At 50.1% G+C, this 21,251-nt stretch overlaps 1 protein-coding gene across 1 annotated transcript in view; it reads right to left on the bottom strand.

The window, feature by feature from the left end:
• Positions 1-21,251, bottom strand: part of MNT (MAX network transcriptional repressor) — a 42,763-nt gene that overhangs the window by 3,909 nt on the left and 17,603 nt on the right. The window contains 2 exon segments of the mRNA XM_054208396.1: positions 19,470-19,581; positions 20,300-20,341. Of these exon segments, the coding sequence (XP_054064371.1) occupies positions 19,470-19,581; positions 20,300-20,341 (154 nt within the window).

The raw sequence follows: 21,251 nt of genomic DNA, 5'->3' as shown, positions 1-21,251 counted from the left end.
ACCTGACTCAAGGGTGCAGAGCACTCGTGGACCATGAGGCAGACTGTCTGAGGTCCAGACAGGGATTGTTGGAGGTGCAGCAACATAACCCGGGACTGTGTCCACTCCTCTCTTCTGTTTCAGTCCAAGGGCGTTCCCTGTTGCACTTCAACGTCAGCTGAAAGCAACAGGGGTCAGAACTCAGTTCCCAACAGCAGCCTTACGGAATCCCTGAAGAGGATGAGGGTTCATGGCAGGTTGGTGGGATGGTGTGGAGGGAGGGACATGGGTGCAGTTCCCTCTGATCGCCAGGCGAGAGGACACAAGACCATGGTGAGTTAGCCACCTGGAGAGTGGGGCTAGGGAGTTTTACTACATCCATCTATTCCCAAGCATCCCTAGGGACAGGAAGCACCTACACAGACAGCAGTGCTCCTGCACAGCAACCCACTGCTGGCCCACAGCTTGAGAACGGTGGAAAATCCCCCACATCCTCGCACAAAGACAGAAACCCCGTGCAGAAAACTCTGCTCTGATGCGGGAAGATAAAACCACAGACATATTGAAGTATTTCAAAGACAAAGCGCGTAGGAAGAGATAGTATCTTTTACTAAACCAACCGACAGTAGCTGGGGAAGAAAGACAAGCTTCAGGCACACAAGCCCAAGTAGGTCTACACAAAACCACGGCGCATTTCCAGAACCAGCACATAAATCATGGAGAGAGAGGGAACTTTTACATGGTCAGAAGAAAAGAAAAAGCACAAGTATTAACTAGCTTTTGAGCAACGCACACCACACCGAGAGCTCCTGACCTAGCAGAGGCGGCTCAGAGCAACAATACCCACATCCTGGGGGAGATCCTGCAGTCAAATGCGAAGGAACAGTGTGTGTCCTCCTCTGCTGCTAATGCCCGCTCAGCGTTGGAATTCTGATACGTTCATCGGCCGGGGAGGGAAGAGATGCTGCGTCAGTCCGCACAGTACACAAAAATGCCAAACACTACCCAGTACTATTAATGGGAAATATAAACCACATAGATCTGATGGGGATCAATTATTGAGCAGCGCAGCAGAAAAACAATAGCTGACCTCCACAGAAGGTGCTGGTTTATGAGATTTTAAGCCAGTGTAGCACTGAATAGTAACAGGATAGAGAACCTGTCCCCCAGCCCAGGTCAGTACGTACTGTAAGCGTAAAAGAGACAAAATAAGTAAAATCCACAAAACCATGTATAGCCTGTCTGTTTTCTAAAGTTAAGTTTCGCCATTGGGAATCTACATCACGTACACACTTTGAAAATACCAGCTATAGAGACCTCCACAGAGCCTGCACGGATGCTCTTCTTCACTCGCTGCAGGCAGGCACTGAATTTAAAAGCAAACCTTACCCTTAGCAGAGCGGCAGAGGATCAGACTCATGATCTCCTGAATATGTGCTCTTTATTTCTCTCTCAAATTCTCCAGGACAACTGGAATCAGAACCTGACCTCATGCGCTTCAGTGGTTCTGCTTGGTTTTTATCTCAAAAGTTAGCCAGGAATAACATTAAAGCCTGTTCAGCCAGGCCTTTAATTCAGCCTAAGCCAACACAAGGACAGGGTAGCTCCCGTCTTCTTATAGAAAAGTAAAATGCCAAAAAAAAAAAAGGTACCTTTGTCCTGATAATAACAAAAAAAGGAAGTATTTTTAAAATGGCCAAACAATGCGTATTAGCAGGGCACAATCATTCCAGACGTGTAAATGGAGACAACTCCTCTCCAGGAGGCGGTGCTTTGCCTCCTGGCACAGCTGGCTTTAGCCCTGCTAAAAGCCTCTCGAAAGGGACCGTTTTCAGGCAAAGGGGCAGTTCTGTCCCTCTGGCTGCTTTCTAACTCGTAAGGAGGCAGCAGACACGGCAAGGTTTTACACTGGGACACCCCAGCAGACCCCATAACCTACAGTGAGAGGAGTCACTGGGGCAGCAGGGAGGTCTTTTGGTGCAGGCGACGCAGGTACGTGGGGACGAGGACTCCGGGGACTCCCAGCACTGCACCAGCACTGACCTCTAGCCCAGAGACGGCATTCAGATCCACACATGGCAAAGCCAAAATCCGTATGCCCGTTTTAACGTCTGTTATCCTACTGAGTGCGGGCGAAGCATTTTGCCTGACCCAGAAAACACGGTAACACTGCGCGCGTGCTTTGACTTCCCCGCAGCCGAAGGGACGTGGGTGGGACACGGAGGGCAATGAGGAAGGTGCACGTGCCTGTGCTCAGGTCTAAATACGCAAGAAGAGAACTCGTCTGACTGTCTTCCCTCTTACTATCTAATCAGGAAAGCAGTAAGTAGGAGAAAGCCTGAGATTACCATTGCTGCATACAGAAGCGAGCCCAGCCCCTCTGCAGTGTTTTCTCTCCAAACGCGCTCTCCTTGCAGTTACTCACGGGGCACGATGACGAAAGGACAGACTACGGTACCACAGCTTTCCAGGAAGCGTCAGAAAGAAATCCAGGCAGGCTCAGCACCCGTTTCCTGCACAGCACAAGCATAGTCAAGCAGATCTGGCTCCCTTCCCTGCTGTGAGAGGACTCCCAGCACCAGGGGAAAGCACAACTATGAGGCTGTGGGGAGGGAGGCTGGTAATTAGTTATAAACTTTTAATTACTGAAAAGGCAGGCAAACCCTTAGCAAGCACCAGGGTGAGTCTCCCAGTGAGCGGGGCCAGGGAGCTCGTTGTCGCTCTCCGGGTGTACTGCTCCCCCTGCACGGGCTTTGGGACGGGGAGCTGCTCCAAGCCCAAGCCCGGCGCCGTGGGCTCTGCCTCCCCCTGCACCGCCGGCCCCTCCTGCACTGGGACACGGCTTGTTGGGGTGCCAGCTCCCCAAGCCTGGGAGCAGGAACAGACTCGACCCTGACCCGCCAGCTCCTGTGCAGCAGTGGGCACCCATCTCCTGCAGGAACCTGCTGGAGAGGTACAGGGAGTAGGGACCTTCCTGCCTTGGTCCTTCTTCCCACCGGTGGCCGGTATGGAAGAGGGTGGGTGCACATCTCCCCGTGTCGCCTCTGATCAGCATAACCAGGAGCCCCCTGGACAGACGGCCATCTGGCATCTGCCTGCCAATAGGTTATTCTGCAAATCATCCTGCCCACACCAGGTGCCAGGTTTTCTCGTCAGTCAGCAGAAAGTCCCCAGCCACAGCCAAACCTTACTCATTCTGACTTTGCTCGCCTACCTACTCTCAAACAGAAAACACCTTCAGAGATATGCGTTGGCCTACAGTACATTTTTTCTAAAACAGGAATTTCTTACAGCAGCAGCAGTATCACAATAGATCCTACGCGATACAAAAAAAAAAGTCAGAGCAGTTTTAAAATAAGAAGCAGCCACACAGACACTCCTTCCACCAAACCCAAACCTTTGGGATCTTCCAACAGAATTGGCACATAAGGCTAGAGCTGAAACGGGCAGAGGGGGCCCTGAAACTACATACAACAAAATAACTAGTTAAGAACGAAATTTCAATAAAAGGAATACATACAAATGCCTGACCATCTGTCTTTCTAGGTCTGAAATTTCATGAAGGCAGACGCATGTGTCTGGGACAGCTGCAGGTCTGTAACTGCCACCACCCACATCCCCGGCCGCCGGGAACGGCAACGGCGAGGGCTCCGATAAGGTGCTGGTACCTGGGGTGATGGTTAAGCTGTCTGCCAAGCTCCTGAAGGATACCCATCCCCAGGTTTGACCCAGGCGTGAAGACTCAAACCCTTGTTCCTGAATTCCCTCCCCAGAAGATGCTGCTTTCCCTTGCAGCGTCTTGCTGTTTCTCTCAGCATGTGGTCCCTGCAGCAGGGGACAGGTCTGGAGTCCCCCAGGTCTCTGAAAGTCACTATTTTAAGGATGGTGGCACCAAAAGGTGAGAAACCCTGAGGAGAGTTCGAACTGAATGGCTTTGCCTGTCGGAGGAGGAAACGAGCTAGCAGGCCAGAGGGCTCACCAAAACACACCTTCGCTGCTGCCGATATTGGCAGATGTGACCGAGGCAGCTGGAGTCCCTCCTCCTCCCAAGGTTAAGCTGAATCTGAAACACTCTGGTATTAAAAAAACCAAACCAGCCCAACCTCATAATTGGAATCAATTGACCAAAAATTCCTGCCACACACCAAGCAGCTCAACAAGCACCCGGGCATCGCAGGACCACCAGTGGGCTCCTTTCTCATCGCAGCAGTCCCCTCTCCCAGGGTGACAGGACAGGCACTTGCAGAGACAATGTGGCCTGAGGACAGCTGTGCTCCAGCAGAAGCCCACGGCTGGCAGTCCTTGCGTCCGGGCTTGGAGTCCCTATTCCAGCCCTGGCTTTGCAGCTAGACTTCAAATGCTGTTGTTAAAACCCTCTGCTCCCCTCCCTTCTGCATCTGCTGCAACTTCGGGCTGGGAGATGCTGAGAGAGACGAAAATCTGTGTGATTTCAAAGTTTATTTGACTTTGAATTATCTGAATGTGAAACAATTACAAAAAAAAAAAAAGCAGCTGAGCTCCCTCCTGATAGGCAGTTATGTGCTTTGCGAGTTTCACGCTTAGCCTTGGTTCACGCTGTGTCACAGACTTAGTCCCTGGCGAGGATGAGGATCTGCGCACATCCAGGGAAAGTGCTACGCAAAGCCTGCTGCGTGGGCGAGCGCGCCCGCTGCGGGGCTTGCCCCAGGCTCAGGTCCCTTGCCGTGCGCAGCACGATGCTGTGGTCTGGGAAGCCACAGAGGACACCGCGGAGCCGGGGAGCAGACCCAGTGCCCCTTCCTCCTCCCCGCTGGTTCTCTGTTCCGTACAAAGCAGCTGGGCACTCACAACCCAAACCCGGCAAGACTTGATCTGAGCACAACCCACGTGTACCAAAGGCGGCAGTGCGATTTCCCCCAGCCCAACAGACGCACACCCCCCCCCCCCCAAGACTGCTCTTTTCCAAGGAATAAAATTCAGCACAGACTCTCCTCCTTATGTGTGTGCAGTGATGACTGTAGGATTTCTTTTTTTAACATCGAGGAATTGGAAGCCCGGGTTGCCCAGGCAACTTTTACTCCGCAGTGTGAGGAAACTACGGCGAGAATCGCAACTGATTTATTTTTCACTTCTATGCACTTCAAAAAATTCCGATGCACTTCAAAAAATTCCGCAAGAGCAGCACTTAAAAGATCCAGTAAGCCCTGACCCTGAGGTGGGGGAAGCTGAGCTACCCCGGGAAGAAATCACGTATTTCCTCATTATCATCTGAATCCATCCATGGTTTTTGACAGTTGTGAAGTTCTGCAAATCAGTGGCTGGTTCTGGTGAAAATGAGTTGATCATTTCACTCTGAACATTTACAGTTCTCCCAGTTTAACTCCTAACCACACCTGAAATAGGGAGCTGAGGCCAAATAAAGCGCACGGTAATCGTTTGCTGCAGGGATCAGTATCCCTGCAAGAACAATTTGGAACGCGAAAGCTGTATTTAAAAGGCACTTTAACCACACAGCCACACACTTCAGCATGTGTGTAATATGAAGTACCAGAGTGGTCGCAGGGAAAACACGCCTGACTCTGAAGCCACGAGCAAGTCCTTTGCTGGGCAACGCCAAGAGGGGACCAAGGGCCAGGGAGCCGGCTCTGACGGACCCTCTCCTGCGCAGAGCGGCTGCTGCTGCCACATGCAGGTGGAAACGGGGACAAGGAGGCAAGGGCCGCGGTGAAGAGTCCCTTCACCTTCTATTTAAACAGCAGCGACCAAATTAAAATCCATACATGGGTTTGCTTTTGCTCCCCGTGAGTGTCTGATTTTCCTCCTTCACACGTAGCTGTCAGCTGATTCAAAGCAGCCTTTACCCACGTGGATTATTAAAGCACGACCAGCACAACTGCAGTGACAGCAAACACCTGATGCAATACCGGTTGTAACGTCTTGCTCCTTTGTGCCCATTCTTCTCACTGTTTCAGAGCTGCTTTTTGGTCCTTGTGTGCATCCCACTTGCCGTTATTTGGTAAACAAACAGACACGAACTACTGTTGTCACTACACAGCGACCGTCATTTATCACTGTAAAGAATTTTCCATTTTATAGCTGGCTGTAATTAAATTGCTTATTCTTATGTCAAGATTGAAAATAATGCCCCCAATGCCTTCTCTGTGCTTGCCTCAAGAATAACGTTAGCCCTGTAGTTGGCATTAGTGAGGTTTAAAAGGTCTTATTGAAAAGCTGCCCTTATAAACATTATATTAGCAATTTAAAAACACACTTTCAATTATGAGCTTTTCCAAAAACCTATTTCAGCTGTTGTGTTTGTTCTATTGCGTGGTGTTCACTGATGAAAAATTCCTCATCAATGAGCAATCACGAAAGCGATTTGCAATTTTGAACCAGATTCTTTAACCCTTTGCTCCTGGGATCGCAGCCGCTGCAGCAAGCCGGGAGTTGCGGGGCCAGGGGAGGTCCCCGAGCAGCAATCCCTCCTGCGGGATTCAGACCGTGCCGTTCAGACCCGACCCAGACGGGCAGGCTTTCCACTGCCATACAGAGCTTTGATTCCTACATATAATGAGGAAAAAAAAGGCTAAACCCTAAGGAAGAGGATCTTATCCTTGCAGGGACTGCCGTGCTGCAGCACATCTACAGCATCACTGCTCCACCAGCCTGTCTCCACAAATGCTGCAACCAGGAACACCAGAAGACAGAGGGGTGCCGAGCACCCTGGAGTCCCCAGACAGCCCAAGCCCCACAACTCTGTTGGCAGAGGTGCCCCGCTCGCCTGTTGGACTTTGGAGTTTTGCATTAGTTATATCAATTTGGACTTTCCTACTTTGAACCTTGCTAAATTTGCTATTAAGTTCTTCAGGTGCAGTTTGTTTAAAGCTCAGCATCTAGAGAAATCTCTTGCCTCAGTCCAACCCGACCTGCTGCGATGAAGGGAGAGCCCATGAAAGGAGGAACCCTGAGAGCCGGGTCTCCCCATGGCATCAGGCGGGTGTCCCCAGCCTCCACAGTGAGCGTGCACGCTAGCCTGCGCTAGCAAAGGTGACAGCACCCACTACAGCACGGCTGCAAAGGACCCGCTCCTGCACCCGGGACCTGCTGGACCCGAGCTCCTGCCAGCAGGCCCGGCAGCACCGGGCAGGATCTGGCCATCAGCAGAAGCAATAGCGGTACCTCTCCTTCTGCTTGTGTGGAACCCCAGCTGGTTGCCAAGGGAACCAAAGCCATGGTTTCCATGGCAACTGCTTCATTCAGCTGGCTCTTGGAGATGAAATCCTGCAGCAGTGCCGGATGCGCCAGCCTGGTACCACCGATGGCAAAGTACAGGTCACGGCACAACAGTACCACTGCAGCAGCTGACGGTGCTGCCCCTCGGCTCCCCACGCGCGCCGCCCCACTGACATCACCCACGTGCCGCTACACCCCGACAGTTCGTACCACCGCAGCTTCTCCGTGGGGTCTCCTGAGCCTTTGCTCAGTACAGCGTCACAGTCTCACTTTCCCCAGGTGCAGTGGAAAAATCTCGACGGGCTGGACCCAAAGCTCTGAGGTGTTAACACGCAGTGCTGAGCGCTGGGGGACGCGTGGACTGGGGTCCTGCAGCCACTGGTTCTCAGCAGACCATGAGAACAGACCATGAGAAGCGGCAGCATGTGATGAGGGAGAGGTGGAGCAGAACGAGGACTTCAGGCTGCCACTGTTTGTGCACCGATTTCAGCCTCCTAAGCTCTAAAAGCTATTACCTCATATGAGCACCAAAACCAAAAGAGAACTTGCCAGGTGAAACCACCCATGCTTCTCAGAGGTCTCATCACCAGCAGCCTGCAGCAGGCCGACCCCATCCAGGAACCCTGCTACCCTCCTTCAAAGGGGAGGAGGCGACCTGCAGTGCGGGGTGACGGCCAGGTGCAGGTCTGCCCGCGGGTCTCTTGGACCCGACGTTCGGCAAAGCCTCCTCACCCGTCTCTTCCACGTGTTGAAGCAGCCGGAGAGCGCTGCCGGGGTCTGGGAGGGGACCTCACCCTCACACGCAGGCAGCGAGCACCGTCACCTCTCGCTCACTGCAGAGGCTGCACCAGCTCCTCTGCGAGCACAAGAGAAATGTGCTGGGCAGGGGCTTGTCCCCCACGCCTCTGTGCGCGCCCACCTCTGCTCCATCGCACTGCATGGGAAGAAATGAGCATCCAGACAGAAATACTTCACAGCACAGGAAATCTGCCGGGAGCAGAGAAATCATGGGAAAATCAGAACAAGCATTGTTACTTACATTTATTACTTTGCACATTGTTAGCACTTAAGACTCCTGATAAAAAAAGACACTGGGCCATAATCTCGCGAACAAAACTCCAGCTGAAACGCGGCTATCTGCACTGGCCTTGCAGATCCGAGAGGACCCGGCCTCCTGAAGCACCACTCTCTGGACAAGTACAGACAGTTCTAGGGTAGAGGGCAGGAAGAATCCACACTAGGAGGACAAAGAATAAATTCAGAAAAAAAGCAAAAAAAAAAAAGCAGCAAATGACTGGAACACACAGTAGAAATACAAACCAGGGAAGGGCATAGCCGTGCCCAGGGCCAGTCACCAAAACCCTGCTGGGCTTCTACCAGTTTAGCAAAAAGTATCATTTGCAATGACTAAGTGTTAAGTTTGGTTGTCTGTTTTCCTTTTTTTTTAATTATTTTTTTAAATTATCTTTGTCATTCAGGAAATAAGTGAGACATTTTCAGTGATGCTAATGGATTCTGGATGCCCAAAATACTGTGGTGTTTGTTATTCACAAAATTGGGAAATATATCTCCGGTACAACTGTAATAATTTTCTGCAAGCAAAACTAAAGCGTGCTGCGTTTCCGTGAGCGATTGTCATTGACACAACTGCTGGACGCAGGACCCTCGCAAGCCCTTCCCCAGCCTACGTGACGATGCACAGACAGCAGCTCCGGAGGGCCACGAGCAGTTACGCCTCAGAGCTGCAGCCAGATCTCTCGCTGCTAGAGACGAGGAGATTAATGTGGAGACACATTATCGCTACATTGACTTGCTGCAGCATTCTTGTATTTTTCTTGGAGGAATCTCACAGCAGCCGGAGTTTTGGATGGGTCCCGGGTCCAGCGCTCCCTTTATTTGTATTCCTACACATTTGGCTCAGCCAAGGGGCAGATGATGGGGTCCCCGACAACCGTGAGCTCAGACAGAACCACCCCGCCCAGCAGAAGAGGACCCCCCTGCACACATGCTGCGGCAGTGGGCCTGGGAGGCCGAGGTCCTGGTGACTCAGAGAAGGACGCCATCCTCCCGCACCACCCCTCTGCCCCGTTTCTCCATCCTCGTAAGGAGGTCAGTGCCAGTTACTCACATCCCGATGGCTCCACCTACGGCCCACGGAGCAGATCTGGGTCACCAGGGGATTTCTCTCCACCTCCCTCCCTCATCATTATGGCCAGGGTAGCAGTGGGAGGACGCAAAACCCAGTTATTCAATACAAACCAACCCTGACACCTCTGCAAGGCCACGGATCAAAGCCGTGCACCTGAGTGAAAATCTTTGCCTCTGTGCTCACGGGCCGCAAGCACCGTCTGGCAGAGAGCTCTGGTGCTCACTGTGCCCGCACAGCATCAGTGCTCAGATTCCCCATGACCGCTCGTGAAGGTGGTCCCAAGGCTGAAGCTCCTCTGCAGGGCACAGCATGCACCGCTGGGGTGAGACACTGCCTTACAGCAGGTACAGTCCCGTGAAATTCGTCAATATGAAGTGATGGGAAGGTGCCAGCTGCTGGAGACAATGCATTCTGAATCACGACACACGCTACTCCCAAAGAGCAGAATATAGCCAGAATCAACCAGCTTTCTGCAAACCCACTCAACCTGCGCAACATTAACATCACTGCAGAACGTTTGCAGAGTGAAATCAATCTTCTTTTAGTGATACTTTCTCTTAGGGATACTTCCCTTTGGGAAGAGGAGCGAAATAAAAGTTATTCTTTCTAATGCTGCAGGAAACTGCACAATCACCCTTGGGGAGGTAGTTCCTGTTCTCCTGAAATACAAACACAGTGAATAATCAGGTACCTGCCCAACAGATGGCACCCAACTCACACCTACTTCGTACAGGTCACCTCCCATCTACCTTCCTCTTTCAACCAGAGCCATAACTTTCAAAGACGTAATTTCCCCTTAATGCTGTCTCCAGATGACCTGAGCAGCCTGGTTATTCAGATCAAGATGTATCTCAGCACGACAGCACCAACAGTCCCTACTTGACACCCTCGTTATCAAGACTGTGGACTGTATTTTCTCCCGTGGGTGCCATACGGGCTGCCCCTGAGTGAACACTAGGTCACCGACAGAGATTTAAGAAAACAGTAAGAATTCCACAGTGAAAGGGTCAATCTAAACGTAAACTTGGTATAGTAATTTAACTCATAATGATGTAAAAGACGAGCAAGACAGCTAAAAGAAAAAGGAACTGGAAAAGAAAAAAATCCATTTTTTCTGGTTTGCTCGTTTGATGCGTGTGTTAACAGCAGCTCCACTGCTTCCCCGCGTCACCCCCCTCCTCACAGCCTGCGGGTCTCCCCCAGGGACAGGGAAGAGAAAGGGGGAGAAAAGAAGTCCCAGCTGCACACAGAAAAGCGTCTGGACAAAACCACAATTGGCAGGGCAAGTCCAAGGCACAGGCAGGATCAGAGTCGCTGTTAACTTTTGATAAATAACAACTGAGACAGGGAGCCTTGTAAAAATCTCACTCGCATTTCCACATCCTCCAAAGCACGTTCTATCAGTATTTCTATCACATCGGAGTAACACCGACACGACAACAGGAGATTAAGCCGATACCAACTTCCTGCTGCTGTACGACAGTTTCAAAATCCCCCTCGTTTATTATTTCGTAGTTGACAATGTCTGGCAAAGCTGCCACCGGCACCTCCGACTAGCGCTGCGTAACGTGGGCTGAACTCTGCTGCTCTTAAGCACAAACAGTGATTATTGCCCCTTGCAATTATTTGTTTGTAATTTTAATAGGCCAGTAATGCCTTCACTATAATTTTAAAGAGTAACAACACCCACCTTTGCTACTGCTACTGAGAACAGGAGTCCAAACTACGCTTGTGAGTTGTGCCACGGGTCCCCGACCTCTTCCCTCCCAGGCTCTCAGGGAAGAGCAAAAACACAAAACAAACCAGTTATGATGTCGGTGTGGTTTTTTGTTTGTTTGGGGGTTTTGCCTTGTTTTAAAGGTAGGTGGCTTCTGCAATGTTACACACAAACCAGAGCCTGCGCAGACGAGCTGTAGCCATCACCGCTCCGTCAGGCCCCGCACACCCGCCTCCCGCGATGCTCTCCCACCGCAGCAGCGCCTCAACAGGCTACACACACCCGCCGCTTCCAAACCCCTGCCACACTCCGCTTACGGCTTGGTTTGGTTTTTACAACCTTGAGTGCTTCTTTAAGCTACCACTTAAATGACAGCAGTATGACAGAAGTAGATTCTCTAACAATTAAAAAAACACACAGTGGATTTAGAATCCTGTCTACCCTTTCCACGCTCCCATGTATGAGTCACTGTTAAAAAAAAAAAAAAGAAAAAAATCGCCATCCCTTTTGGCAAAGGTTAAGAAACAGCTTCCACGTGCTCGGCAGGGTTCAAACACTGGGCATTTTTAAGCACTCTACTGCATGACATGTTTTGTGGCCACTCCTGCCAATACAAGCCACTGTCTGCTCTCCGGATGGAGCCTCCCGTCAGCCGGGCCGTGCTGCAGGTGGGGAGGGATGGCAGAGGGTTCAGTTTCAGATGCCCGCGGCTGCCTGGGAGCCACATCAGTTCTGTTAGCTGTGCCAGCTCGAGTACCAAACTCTCCGACTCAAGATGGGAATCCCACGTTTCTTCCACTCAATGACCATGCAAGTCACCCAAAGGGGAAACGATGCCAGCGCTGCTGCGTGCTAACGCAGTCCCGGGCTGCGTGCTGGAAGCGACAGACACACACCCGGCAGTGGAACTCAGGCTGGCTCTGACCGGCACCGAGAGCCAAGGGACTGGAAGCGCTCCCAGCATCCCCTGGCGTCGCAGGTCAAGCACCCCATCTCCCGTATCGATGCAGCCCGATGTCGTGCCTCTGAATCAATTCTTCAGTGACTCCATCAAGGGCAGGAACCAGACCCTGCTCCTGCTGTGCACGAACAGCTCCCACTGGCTCCAGCGGAAGATCAACCCTACAGCCTAGTTCTTACCCAGTTCACAGTTTTAAGCAGGTTCTAACTTGCTTTACTTTACTAAACACTATTTTTTAAAGGTCTTATTTCTCTCTTTCTGAAATCTACAGATGACACCATGTTGCATGATCACAGCCTTTATCATTGCTGGAAGCCTTTATTATTGGCGATGAAGTTCAGGCTAATTAGGCAAGATAGAATCAATTGATCAGGTCAGGTAAACAACGTGAAGAAGCACTGCTTGGCATGTGAGTGCTGGTCACATGAAGGGGGCACTGAGAGCTCTAATGGACCCAGTTCTTACTGGGCAAGTTTTATAGAAGACAGCTATATTCACCTAGTAGCTGGCACTGAATAAAAAATAACAGTTTCAGCTACACTCTTCAAGGTGGGGAACTTAATTGGATTCAGCACAGTTTGGCTTATGCATTTTGATCAATAATCCAGTCACTGGAATGCTTGAATGTAAATGAGCTGTGTTCTTTATACAGGACCAAACGCTACCGTCAGATGAGCGGGGTCTCTGCGGTACGGCACCTCCCTCCATCAGGAACCAGCACGTCTGCAGTGGCCCCTGGGACACCGAGACCCTAACTTCAGCGTTACCACCGGACTGTAAAAATCCACTAGTCTTGTTGTTCTGGTCCTCGAGACTAGACAGGGATGAATTAATAAAACCAAACTAAAAGAAGAAGGTGCTGTGGTTATTAACAGCAAAATTTAACAAGTGTGAAAACAGTATTTGCTCTGTTCACAAGATCAGCTTAAAAAGGACAGCACACAGAATTTTTGCATGCACTATCTGGGCATCCTTGGACAGTGCTTTGTATACATTCTGCTCTTGAGGGAGTAAATTCTGTTGCTTACTGTTGGTGTAAATGGGAAACTGCACCATTTTTAGGTGCACAGCGTGTTGCTTCAGGCAGTGTGAAACGCCAGAAGAGACTAGGTGAGGATACACAATTTAAACGTCTCATATAAACAATTAGCATTACCGATGAGCACAGGTAAGCCAGCTCACGATGGATTTCTGCTCCTGGCAGGAGGTCGGGAATCAGCTCTGTAATTTATTGTCTGTCTGACACAGCATCCTGTGCTCTCAGCTTAGCAGGTGACTGTGAGAGCGTGTCACGGGGACACATGGACGGGAGAGGTGGCAGAGGAGCCTGCGCTGCAAACAGCGGTGGCGCGGGAGGGAGCAGGCACAAGGGAAGGCAAAATAACCAACGTGCTAATGGTGAAAAACCGAACCAGCCTCCCGCATCCAAGTACAATGACTGGTGTTGACACGTCCTCTGCTGCAGGATGATGGGGTTTGTTTATGAAGGGACAGAGCCCATTCTCCCGCCCAGGATAATCACTGCTCCTCAATGCCTACTTCACACCCGCACCCAGGGTCTGAGTTTGCTGAACTACTGTTTTTCTTTCCATCCGACAATGATCCGAGACCTATGAACTTCTGTCCTTGCTTTAACTTCAGCCTGAAGCAGTTCCATATGACAAAGGGAAATAACATCCATGTGGGCAGTGGCGACCCAGCCAGCAGGTCGGCTGAGGCCACACTATGGCCACCTAAAGGCAGTCCAGCTGAGGAAGCCCATGTTTGTAATCAGACGAGGAAATTAGGCACACTTCCCTCAAAACGAACAATGCAGTCATTACTTGGAAATCGAAAGAGATGTCAGTTACCTTGAGTCCAGCACACCATGATTTTTTTTAGCATGAACAATTTTTTTTAGCTCCTGGGAAAGGAACACGGAAACCATGAGGTGGTCCCTCACCACGAGGAGCCGCAGCCCAGCACCTGCCCAGCCTTGGGAGGGGAAGATTTCCACCGTGAACATGGAGACTATTTTACTTTGGTAAAATACTTCTCTGGCCAGCTGGTCTACAGTTCAAGTGAGAGCAAGGGGCCTGCAGTCTGTCACACAAGCAGTATCGTGACTTTTCAATGGCTTCAGCACTCCTTCATAGATTTCTCTAAGTACATACAACCAGAAAAATCAAAAGATTGGTCTGCAACAAAAATTTATCTGGCTGCTTCCTGGGAGGACTACAGCATGGCCCAAGAGGCAAGTTTCCAGCCGGTGTCAGTCAGTGGCCTTGCTCCAGCACCCGCCAGGTCAGCGGGACACCGGGTACAACGCCAACGCCAGCCCCAGCTCCTGGCGCAGAAAGGAATTCTACCCTTCCTGAGGCAACAGACGATGTAGAATACAACCAATTTGTCGGAAGTTCATCACAGCTATTTCCTACCCGTAACACTACAAGCAGCAAGGAGGGCTGGGAAATGACTTCTATGAATTTGCAAGCAAAGTCAATTTCTTCATCAGAGCAAATACTCCTCTGTAGGACTAAGGCCCAAATCTATCATCACAGAACACCCCCCAGCACTCCTGCTAGGATCTGCGCAGCACACGCAGCAGTTTGGACCACAGCGGTGCCCTGCTTCGCAAACTGCAAAGGATTCTACTCTTTGCCTCTCGCAGGCCCTGGGAGGCTCAGCTCTGGCTAATGTTTTGTAAGCACGTTATTATTTACTCAGCATTTGACTCTGGTTGTAGGGGGGAAACTGGCAGTGTGATGTGACGTCTGCCAGGCTGCGGCTGTGCTGCTCACGAGCCGGCTCATTTTGGCTGTCCCGATGTCACCTGGTGAGCGCATCGCCTGGATGTCATCTTACACTAAATATGCAACAGAAAACAACCCCTGACAGTGCAAGGTGTTCAGGTACCACAGTGACAGGCACAGTTTGAGAACACAGAAGAGAAAACAGTCTTGCTTAAGGGCTTCAATTAGCTTCCAACTCAGATGATTACAACATTTCCTAGGGGGCAAGGAATGCTTCAAAGGGAATCAGATCAGAGCACCCAGCTGCACAGACATCCTGGCCACGAACCATCCGACTCCTGCGCAGCTCTGCTCCCTGGCCACCAGCAGCACCTTCTCCAGCACAAGAGAAGTGCGGTGCAATTCCCTCTGGTAGCGTGGCTCCCCGGAGAGATGACAGCTTGTCCAGAGAGATGACAGGCTTGTCGTCCCGCTCTCTGCCAGAGGACACTGCTCCAGTGGCTGATGTTGGCCTTCCTCAGCCGACGGGACGGCGCTCTACTCTCTCAAAGCAAACAGCATTTTCTTCCCCCAACACACCACTTCATGCATCTTAGAAACTTTCCGGAGGCCTCCAGCATTTTCACTCATGTTTTGCAGGGAGGAAAGCAAAGAACGAAGGGCGAGGTGGCCTGTGGAATAAATGCCGCTGGGGACCGGAGCCCACCCTCTCTGTGGCCACAGGGACAACTCCCTCAGCCGAGAGCCACAGCACAACAGCCTACACCGCCTGGAACTGAATCACCATTTAAAAGGATTATTAACTTCCAGCTGGTTTCAGCCTAATTTCCTTTGTGCAACAGTGTGTTTAATTGCAGAGATTCTAATTTACTGTTGCAGAGCACAGGCCCAACTCTTAAGGATAAATTAAAATGACAGCTCCATGGGAAGTTCGGAATTTAACTTTCTGACTTATCTGATTTGATGCAGATACAAATATTTAAATCCAGCCGAGGAAACAAACAGCCTGTTTCAAAGAAGTTCCAGCTGGAATGGGGAAAAAGGATTTTGCAGGAAGAGAGGCTGCAACAATTAGTGCACTGTCACACTCCTCGCGGGCACCCATCACCAGCTAAGCAGAGCCTCAGGGCCCGCACGCTGCGCTCTTCTGCAAGACTCATTTGGGACTGTTTTTTTGGTGTTTTTTCCCTGCTTTAGGGAAAAACTACTTTGCTATACTGAGAGCAAGAGGTTTTACTTTTAAATCTCCTTTGTACAACTCCCCTGTTGTCTTTGCAAGGGAGAGGGGTAAGCACCAGCCTATCCAGTGAAACACACCGAGTCTGGTGCATCATTTGCTGCCAAGAAGGCAACATTTCTTCTGTTTTGTCTTGCTCCTGTCTGCACATTAGGCTGGGATCCATCTCACCCTGCCTGAGCTGGTAAGAGGTGTCTGCAGTCCCGCCTATGCTCCCCGTAACCCTGGGGAGAGGCGTCATCCTCAGGCAGTTCATCCATCCCCACGCTGATGCACATTGTTTTTGTTGCAGCAGATCTAAGCTAAAATCAAACTGAATTTAAAAAAAAAATAATTTAATTTTGAACTCTGAAAATTCAACTCAGATTTCTAATCATCCGTTTTTTTCAGGCAAATAATTAGTACACTCAAACTTTTAGCAGAACAGCATCCCGTGACTCAGGCGGAGACGCACAGCGAAGGCGCTGCCAAGGAAAATGCTCTCCGTTTGGGACACTCCCTGCTGCGCGGACTCTGGCAGCAGCTGCTGCGGCGCTCCCGCCGCCACCTGAGGAGGAGGAGGAGGAGGTGGTGAGGCACCATGAGTGTGGCCTGCGCCAGCTGGGAGGTGACACAAGCCGCGCCGTGTCCGCCGCCCGTGGGGCAGCCAGCTGGCCACGCTGCCAGCGCTGGGCAGCCGGCCCACTCACCGGCCACCTCGTCACGCAGGGGCTGGCGCTCGCCATGTGCTCACTGAACACGTGGAGGGGGACGCTGGCGCTCGAGCTCCAGCCAGAGGGGAGGGCGGGCAGCCGGGCCCGAGGTCGCCGTGACCTTGGCTGCCGTGGCGAGCGAGCGCCCGGCCGCAGGCTGGCGGACGACCCGCCTCCTCCCCTCTGCTGGCGCCAGCCCAGCTGATGGATGGACATACGGACGCAGCAGTGCGCGGGCTGGCCCCGTCCCAGCGCTGCGGCAGCCCTCGGGCCCTCATGGGTGATGGGGCAGACTCCAGGCAGGGGAGCCAGCACTGCACCCATGGCCCCAGGCCTTCACCCGGGCTTTGCTCCTGCGCACGCCTCCCGCACCCCGCTGTGCCACTGTGGGGCATCTCCCCACCCGTCCCGGCCTCCTGCGGCGCCCCGACCCTGTGTGCCACCACAAAACCAGCTCCGTTACCCCTAAGGCCACCCCTGAGTGGGAAGCTGGAGAGACACCTGGACAGGAGAAACGTTTGTACAAAAAAGTTCAACTTCTCTGCGCTGAAACGGGAGGGAGAAGCAGAGGGCTCTCCCTGCGCACTCCCCGAAGGCAGCCCGGAGGCAACGTGGGCGCTGGCGCGTTTCTGAGACGCTGGCACTGGCACCGCACGCCCAAGACGAATCACCGCAGCGGTTCCTCCCGCAGGCCACGGTGTCTGTGGTGCTCACAGGCAGCACAGCAGTAAACCAGAGCTGTGCAGATACGGTGACCTACGCTGTGATGGACCCCGACACCAGGATGCAAGTCCTGCCATGTTAACTGTCAGAACTTCTGCATTTTCACTGCCCTGAATGACCGAATACGCTGCAATTACACCAGCCTGAGACCCCCTTCAGCCCCAGGCTGGGGGCACAGAGACCAGCACAGGCACACCGGAGCAGTCGGGTTGACAGACCCGATCCCAGCCATTCCATGCTGGGAAAAACAACTGAGAGGTGGCACTGAAATGGACCCTGAGTGGCAGAAACTTGAAGAAAACAAAATGCAGTTCTGAATCAGTGAATACCTTCTGGACCTTCATAAAAGCAGTTTACACTTCATAACAGGACATGACGAGAGTCTAATTCCTAGCAATTTACGGAGATGTTGGTACACACACCTGTAGGGAGCACAAAATTGCACTGCGTCTAAGCCTCAAAACATTTCACCACAGAACCAGAGAAGAGGGAGAGGAAGAACTGGCCATCCTCACTGACATCCTCAAAGAGAATTTTAATCTGTCTTCCAAAAGCACAGAATAGAGACGCTGCCGGAGAGCAGAGTCTGCTCACGGATAGGTCTGCACCTGCATCAATATTCACAGAGCGTCAGCTCCCTTCGTGACACCCTGATTCCAGCTCAGCTCCCGAAGGCGAGAGCGGGTGATCAGATCACTCCGTCTCCCTTACTGCCCATGGAAGCTCATCTCCACCGACACCAGCCTGCCTGAAATCAAATTAAAAGCTCACATCTTTTCTCATGCCCGTTAGGCTGCAATACAACCACATCTCCAAAAATGACCTTTTTAAGCAACATAGCCTTTTTCCTTTTGTTTGCTATCCTCCAGTGTCCGGGCACCATTAGAATTTGCCCCAACGAAAGGTTCTGCAAAGAGAAGTCACCAGTGAAGACTAATGAGAAGGCCTGAGCTGCTCTAATTCCGAAAGGTGATGAGTAATCACTGACTCTCTAAAGTGAAATAGATGCAAGTAGTCAACGCCCAGTACTTCTGAACACAGGAATTAAACGGCATTTGAGAGACGGAGGAAAATGGGAAGAAAGTGAGGAAAAAAGAGGATGCTTTGCTGTGGAAAAGTCCATTGTTAACAGTTCTCAGCACCCTCTTATTCCAACCAAAACGTAGGAGCTCTACTGGCTCTCTTCATTTGCACTACAAATTTAGCAACTCTTCCATTTTCCAGATGAATTTTAATTGCATTACACGCTATTGATTTCACAGTCACAGAGGACATCTCTAAGAACTTCTTTTGTGCTACCATTAACCACTTTTACAAATATTAAATATGGAAAACATGCTGGATAAGAACAAATCAACACACAAAGTTGACAAAACTTCTGACAGTGTCAAATATGAGATAAACAACAATAAGCAAACACTGACACTTCAACTCAACATGCAAACACCACAACTGAAGTTTACCTTTACTGTGTCCCAGACTCATTCTTGGTACCCCATCCACCTAGACCTCCATGCTGCAACCCCCAATTCCAGCCTTTCCCTGACTCCAAGCAAAGGGCCTGTACTTACATCTGTCTCTCAACAAAAATTTGAGACAAATTCCACAAAACCTTTGCGGAAGCCAGTCTGTTTTGGTTAAGCAAACAGAAAACCTCACCAAAACATATGGATTAGAATTCACCTTAATCCAAGAGAGGCAGCTTTAGTTTATACGGTCTGGACGTCCCTTTTGAAGATCATCTGAATTATCTGTTCAGGAAGGTGAAAGTCACCTCAGCTGCATCACCATCGCTGGTTCGGATGACTTGCAGTTAACTAGGAACTTCTAGTATAAGGAGACTGCAGGAAGCAAGTGCTTCTGGAGAATCAAAATGTTCTGGAAATCTGGAGTTTACAAAAGACTGGACTTGCATAGGGGGAATGGGAGTTTCCCTCTCCCTTTTCCCTTTGCACTACAGGAAGCAGATAAGCAACTTGGTTAAGCAAAGACAGCGCCGTTCCCTTGTTTCAGTAGATAAAAGTGCTACACAATGACAGCCAGCAGTCACCCGAACGCTGCACATACCTGGATGTATCGCAAGGCACTCCTTAGGACGCTGAGGTTTGAGGTCTTCTTGTCGTCTACGTTGGGGATGTTGCGCTTTAATGTCTCAAAGCATTCTTTCAAATGCGCACGTCTAAAGAAAACACAGGTGGCTTGTCAGCTTGTGGGAGCACACACCAGCAACCAATTTAGCAGCGAGCTAGAGCTTAATTTGGGCCTTAATCCAGCAAAGCACTCACCCACGTGCACAGCAGTCACCCAGACTACCTGTGTGCTTCCAACCAGCTCAAACCAGCAGAAAGACGTGGGGCTTGTGGCTTGTAATGCCCAGATTTTAGTCCCAGGTTTGTTAAGAAACCCTTGTGCAATCTTGAATGAAATGTCTCATCTCTCTGTGCTGTAGTTTCCACTTTTACTGTATTTCCAATTCAGCTAGTTAGGCTTAGAAGAGTTTTGGATCAGGAACTGATCTTTATCCTGTATTCACACCGTACACTGGCCCCTGACCTTGGCTAGTTTATTACTTTAAATCAAAAGAGAAGTTACAGTTATGCACGCGGGGATTTACTTTGCAGGATCAGGGCTTTGCAGGGTTATCGTAACGTAATTACACAGTTAAGTAAAACATACTAGGAAGCAAGAGATGCAGAACTGAGCTATAAGAAAGCAAAGCAATATCGCATGATTCATTAAAAGTCACTAAAGAATTTTGGTCAGGTTATTTGTTAAAAAACAAACAAACAAAAATCCACCAAAGCCAACAAATAGTAACAGATTATAGGCAAAAAAGAAAAAAAAAAAAAGGAAGGGGAATTACAATAAAAAAACCAAACCCCTGGCTTTCTACGCACCTGTTCTTCTCCAATTTATTATGTACTTCCCTGGTCCCAACCCTGTAACCCAAACAGAACAAAGATAAACTCAGTGTCAGGTTTAAAACTACTGCCATTCAACCTGTACTTTCAGCAGTGTCTGTGTGTCTCCGACAGAGGTAAGTATTAAACAGCAATAGTGGTGTTCAGATAGCACTGTTTTAATGCTAGTTGCATGTATGTTTCTACCTATACTATATAAACTCCATACTTTACATGCATATTAGATGGGATAAGCATTACGCATACACTGCACACCAGATACAAAGAGGCAGGAGTATAACGTGTGTATATCTACAGAGAGGGCTACTATCAACAGCGAAAGTCACAAAGTATGAATTGTGTGTATTTATACGCTACTAGATAGCCCAGATTCTGACCCATTTCTGATCTACGCCTATACTCCAGTGGGGTGAGATTTATGCAGTCTCAAATTAAAGCATACGGGACTTGGCAGACATACTTCAAACCCCTTTAGTTTTGTGCTGTGCCTGAAATAACACAGCTGAGCATAAATATGGAATGAAGTAATCCAGGAATCCTCCAGTCACTGCTAAAGGAAGAACCTGGGTGAGCTTATGGTTTTTAGGGTTCTGGTCTGTCCCTACCCTCCGAATCACAGGAATACTTTTAGGAAAGGCCAAACAAATTCATGTTATCTTAGTTTTCTGCTGCTGTGTTGATAAAGCACATTAGTAGACACGTGGAGATTTCAAATATCTTCCGTACACTACGCAAAATAATTATGTGCCTTCGTATGAAAATACACCAACACTGAGCTGAGTATTTCAGGAATTATCTTAATATTTAATAAATATTCAGCTATTAAAAAAAAATACTTGACAGCCATTTCCCATGAAACATTTACAAGCTGATAAAAACCTCTTTTCTGTGCTTATGTCCAAAGGAGCAATTCTGGGGAGCCGAGGAG

Source organism: Rissa tridactyla, chromosome 7 (assembly GCF_028500815.1).
Source record: "Rissa tridactyla isolate bRisTri1 chromosome 7, bRisTri1.patW.cur.20221130, whole genome shotgun sequence".
NCBI classification, from domain to species: domain Eukaryota; kingdom Metazoa; phylum Chordata; class Aves; order Charadriiformes; family Laridae; genus Rissa; species Rissa tridactyla.
This window is presented reverse-complemented; position numbering and strand designations above follow the sequence as displayed.